General features: G+C 47.7%; 1 protein-coding gene across 1 annotated transcript in view; it reads right to left on the reverse strand.

Annotated features, from left to right (window-relative positions):
* Positions 1-6,000, reverse strand: part of LOC144964784 (eukaryotic peptide chain release factor subunit 1-like) — a 30,426-nt gene extending 24,426 nt beyond the window's left edge. The window contains exon 1 of the mRNA XM_078899398.1: positions 5,615-6,000. Within this exon, the coding sequence (XP_078755524.1) occupies positions 5,615-5,718 (104 nt within the window). The 5' untranslated portion in view covers positions 5,719-6,000. The remainder of the gene's footprint in view (positions 1-5,614) is intronic.

A 6,000-nucleotide genomic window follows, 5' to 3' on the forward strand; every position in this document is an offset into this window, starting at 1 on the left:
GCTGCGGCCTAGGGAGCGACTATCCTACAATAAACAACCCCATGTTATTATTGATCATTGCTTGTGGTTTTATTGGTTGGAGGTCACTCAGGTCAGAGAGCATGGTGCAGCGAGATGTTGTAGCATGACCTGACCATGCTGTGGCCTCGAGTGACAGACCAGCCAATAGATAGTGTTAGTTCCCTAGGTTTGCTTTCGAGTGGCCACTGTGATTGGGCAGCATGGTGCAGTGACATGTCGGAGCATGTCCTGACCATGGCTGCAGCTGTGGAGATGACCACTCGGAAGCAACCATCTGATGATAGTTTGGATTCACTGAGTTTGATGGTCACTCGAGCTTGGTGGCCAGCGCAGAGAGATGTTGGTGCATTATCTGTTGCGACCAAGGTTCGAGTTGGAGGACCTAATTCTCAGTGAATCACATGATACATATTGTGATGTTCATGCTCAGGTCGCGCACCATGGGTCAGTGAAGTGTTGGTGCACGACATGGCCATGACTGCGACCTGGAGCAATTGCTTTGTTGTGAAGATGTGTAGATTGTTGTTATCATTAGATTACTCTGTGATCTTTACTCTATTATATACAAATGCTTCATATATTATATTTTTACATTTGCTTGCTTTGGCATGAGCTTGGCCTAATTATATTGTTTTGGCTTCATGCTTGTGCTAGTTTTATTACTTGGCTTTAAGCCCGCTCGATTTTGTTTTGTGCTTTTAGCTTGCATTGATTGCTTGCATGGCGTAATAGTTCCTTGAGGTTACACTATAATTTGCTTCTTTGTTACTGACACTGTTTCCCATAGTCTATTCTCAGAAGATTAGGATAATCGTGCCAGTGAATATCATCATGGTGAATAAATTCTAATGGACTACTGCTCTTTTGAGCAGCCCATGGATTATTGTCTCTGGGCAGACTGCCAGACAGTTCGTCCTGCCCTATCAGGAGAGTATAGATGACCAAGAAAGACTTCTGTAGTTCCAAGAACATCATTAAGTTTATGCAGCCTCAGGAAGCCAATAATTATTAATTTACACTCATGGTGCCCAAAATGGAAGATACCTTCACTGATGCTCCAGAACCCAAGGACCCTTTCGATACCGACGACCACTGCTGATATAAGAAATAAGGAAGCCTTGGCACTAGGAGACAGTGGGGATTCGAACCCACCACCAGAGTGCAGAAATGTAAAGAAGCCCACCATCTAGACTGCATTCAGGACGAGGAGGGGCCTATTTGAATTCAACAAGCTGCCATTTGGACTCTGCAATTCTATAGCACCTACAGCAGAGTAATGGACCTCGTCTTGAAGGACTTACACTGGAACTCTGTCTTGGCCTACTTGGACGACATCTGTGTACTGGGGAAGTCCTTCCAGGACCACTTCAACAACTTGAGGGAAGTGTTCACCAGACTTCGTGCCTTCCGGCTGAAGCTCAAACCCAGGAAATGTGAGCTCTTCAGGAAAGAAACTAAACTTCTTGGTAGGAAGGTAGGAAGAAACCAGTTGTCTATGACAGAGGAATCAATTGCCACTGTACGGAATCGGCCAGCACCTACGTCATTAAGGGAATGGAGAAGTTTTTGGGCTTAGCTAATTACCACCGCTTCTTCGTAAAGGATTTTGCCGGAATATCAGAACCCCTCGCTCGACTTCTGAGAAAGAAAATTTTCATCTGGGGTGATGAGCAGCAGGCAGCCTTTGAGGAGATCAAGCTACGCCTTACTTCCCCACGGTCTTGGCCATTCCCACTACGACAGGCCACTTCATCCTCGATACTGATGCTTCAGATTGCGCCATCGGAGCCGAGTTGATTCAGATCCAAGAAGAGGAAGAGAAGGTGATTGCATATGGGAGCTTCACCCTGACACCCCTTCAGCGGCGCGATTGCACTACCAGGAAGGAGCTACTTGCAATTGTGCGCTTTACCAATCACTTCCGTCACTACCTCTTAGGCAGCGAATTCACTGTATGAACGGATCATCGCTGCCTTACTTGGCTCATGAACTTCAAGAGGATTGAGGGCCAACTGGCCCGATGGATCGAAGAACTCAGTCAATACAACATGAGGATAGTTCACCGCTCTGGTTCACTGCACATGAATGCTGATGCCTTATCTCGACCTCCCACGACGGACACTTGCCAACACTACCGTCCTCACAAGGCGTTATCAGAATTGCCTTGGGGCGGATGCGCATATTGCACCCGAACACAGGAGAGATGGGGAACCTTTGAATCAGAAGTAGACGTCGTCCCCCTCGGGTCCCCTGACACAATTGTCACTGGGTTGGATATTATAAACGAGGGCGAATGTAGGACACAGCTCAGAAGATTGGACGACACTGCCCGAATGACGTCAGGAAGGAACTGCACTATCCCCCTCGGGTCCCCTGACACAATTGTCACTGGGTCGAATATCATAAACGAGGGTGGACGCAAAGTGCGACAGATCAGAGGATCGAACTACTCTACCCGGATGACGTCAGGAGTGAGCTGTGCTGTCCCCCTCAGGTCCCCTGACACAATTGTCAATGGGTTGAATATTACAATGAGGGTGGACACAAAATACAAGTCGTAAGACAAGACGACTCGACACAAGTTGGCCTTGACGACATTGACATGGATGTCAGGAAGCTGCAGTCGGATGATCATCACATGACCCACCTGCTATTATGGTTGAAATTAGGAGCAGACCCAGAAATGTCGGACTTGATGTTGCCCGGCCAGGAAGAAAAGTTCTACTGGGTGCACCGCAACCTGTTCTTCCTGATCGATGGAGCCTTATACAGAAGAGACGAAGGCCCACGAAACCTCCTTGTCATACCTACGCCTTTAACAAATTGATGTTAGGAAGGAATTGAGCACACCGGTGGAATTGGTTATACCAGGGAAACGTACAAACCCACAGTCTCCTGAAGATTATGTCAACTCTCTACAGCAGGGTTAGAGATAGCCCACGAGACTGCGAGAACCACCCTCCGAACTGAGCTCAAGAGGACAAAGAGGGACTACGACATCAAAGCCCACGTCCATTCCTTCAAGAGGGGACAGGCGGTTTATTACCTGGTTAAATCGAATGTGAAAGGAAAGTCCAGCAAGCTGAAACCTGTATGGACTGGACCAGCCATCATCTCCACGGTCCTGACCCCCACCACATACATTGTCAAATTCAGGAACTCGGAGATTAAGACAGTCAACCATGACCACCTTAAGCCATGTTGGGACCGGACTATCCCAGCCTGGATCCGAAAGGAAAGGGAGGCCATCGAGTCTGGCCAGGAAATTACGTACTGTACTTGTGGAAAGCCGGACGATGGAGACCTCATGGTTGCGTGTGACAGGTGTTTCGACTGGTTCCACGGCAGGTGTGTCAACCTGACGAGGAACCAAGCGAGGCAACTGAACACTTTCATTTGCCCATCCTGTTCTCACTGATCTTTTTCTTTAATCTCCGCAGATGACCTCTTTCTCACGGGATGTGACCCTCTTCCGGGATTTCCTGCGGTTCCGAGAAGAGATGCCGAGAGCGGCCGGCAGGCGCTCTCCTCCGGGCGTAACCCGGAGCACGCGATTCGGAATCGCAGGCAGCCCTGGAGAAATTCCACTAGACGCTCGAGGACTCCTCCAATCACCTCGAGACTTGGGAATAGATCCCGGACCTCCGCCGTCGCCTCTAACTCTAACCAGGAACGGAGGCCCCGTGACCGTAGGAGACGGTCCCGCTCGCCCCGTCGGGCCCACAGAACTAGTACCCCGGCCTGACAGAGCCGCGATCGGCCTCCCAGCAGGCATAGGAGGGAGGACCAAGAGCAAGCTGACCGCCGAGACAGATCTCGCCGCCGCCGGGGGGACTTCCGCAGCCTGCGGAATCAGCTTAAGAGGGCCAGGCAGGAGCTGGCCTCCCTCCGGACCGAGGCGGCTGAGGTCACCCGTCTCCGGGAGGAGAATAAAAGAATGAAGGAGAGAAAGCCCTCGATGGAGCTGTCCCTCCACAGCTCTGTCTTAGACAGCTAGATGCTAGGGCGAGCAACCGTGCAAATAGAGTTATTTTTGCCCCTGCCCCAGGAAAGGGCTTTCCTTTTATTTCAGCCCTAAGTAAGGGCCTTCTTTATGTTTTGTTCGGCCCTAGGAAAGGGCCTTCATTTTTATTTTACCCCCCTTTTTTTGTTGCTACGCCCTAGATAAGGGCTCCTCTCCTTTAGTTCACTGTAATACCGAGAGCTCCAGAAAGGTGCAGGTGAGTACCCCACATCCAGCCACCCTGCCCTTTTTGAGGGGGAGCAGTGTAGGGATCTCTAGCCGTAAACAATCGTACGGCTAGTGACCTTGGCAATGGTCATTCCTACTTCCGCTCTGCCTCGTCCCGAGCTGACCCGGCTCATATAAAGCCAAGTGGACCTCGATTTAGACACACTTACCGACACACATACCGACAGAGACACTACACACTTACCGACACACTTCTTCAGACTTACCTACGACAGACACTACACTTACCTACAGACTACCTACTGCACACTTCAAGCTCTACACTAAACTATCTACCATACCATATCTGTTGCGACCATACCTATCTACCATTACGACTAACTAGATTCAGGGTAAGCCATATTTTTATACTAACTATAACTTTGTCTATTTGATATATATTTTTAACTCAGTAATTCCGTGATTCACCGGCCATCTGGACCCATCCTAGCCATGGAGTCCTACAGCCAGAATACCGAGTTCTGGCAATCACGGTAGTTACTACAGCTATGAATTTAACTCGTCTTGGAATTCATGAAAAGACTTAAATAAAAATTTAAAACAAATGCAAACCATCGATCCTTTCCACGATTGGAATGAATTATTCCAGTGCGGTTATGTGGTCTAGTGGTATGACACTCACTTTCAGATCGGAAGGTCCTGGGTTCACGCCTCGCGCTCGGCGCATAGTTGAGCCCTTGGAAAAGGCTCTTTAATCACATTCTCCCACCGTACTCAGGTGTAAAATTAAAATGAGTACCTGGCCGTTAACAGCGTTGTCTTTGTCCGAAAAATGGTAATATCGCCTAACAGGCATCCCCGCCCTACATATTAAATGTTGCTGTTGACCAGGAATCCCCTGTAAAGCGCTTTGAGGACATTTAGAGGATATTGTGCTAAATAAAGCTCAATTTTTAAAATCTTTTTTTTAATGATTGGAAGAGAGTGACGGGATTCAAGATTCCAATGTGCGCAAATCGAGATGCAGCTGAAGAGTTCCAATTTGACACCTTGGCAGTTGATGAACCGTCAGTCCTTGGCAATTTATGAACCTTCAGTCCTTGGTAGTTGACGGTTCATCAACTGCCAAGGACTGGGTTCATCAACTGCCAAGGACTGACTCCTTGGCAATTGACACGTCCTTTCTTTTCTGTTTCTGGACAGATCTTCGTTGACATATTTGAATTTGAACATAAAAATAAAAGGCAAAGGCAAGGTAAGGCACCGACACATCATCACCACATCGATATTGTTTATGAAGGCATGATGGTCGCGAGTCGGTGCTGATGTGGATGGTAATCATCATGATTCATCATGACACACAGCGACACTTTCACTGTCGAAAGAGAAATTTAGACTCACCCTCTTGCAGCCTCTAAACTCTTGATGAGTTTCTTGATTTTCCACATTTCGACATTTCTGTCAGCGTTTGATTCGCTGTCGACTCCATTCGAGTTTGATGCCATTTTTTACGCTCAAATTGTCTTTGTCGTGTGAGGCTCGTCTTGCCGTATGTTTTGGGGAAGTGAGATGTCACTTTCTCACTCTTTAAAAATCCTTTCGATGTAGTTCAGATGTGTTAGTGGTGTGAGACATTAAAAGACACTATCAAGTTTATAAACCTCAACCACAGACAATGAAAATTCGTAAATTAATCACTGAATATTGATATCATTCAGTTGTGCAATATTCCGTTCATAAACTTCGCACTTCACATCAGTATCAGAGCCATGTGAAAAAGTGACGTC

Source organism: Berghia stephanieae, chromosome 2 (assembly GCF_034508935.2).
Source record: "Berghia stephanieae isolate SIO BIC M18660-M18661 chromosome 2, UCSD_Bste_1.3, whole genome shotgun sequence".
Classification (NCBI taxonomy): domain Eukaryota; kingdom Metazoa; phylum Mollusca; class Gastropoda; order Nudibranchia; family Aeolidiidae; genus Berghia; species Berghia stephanieae.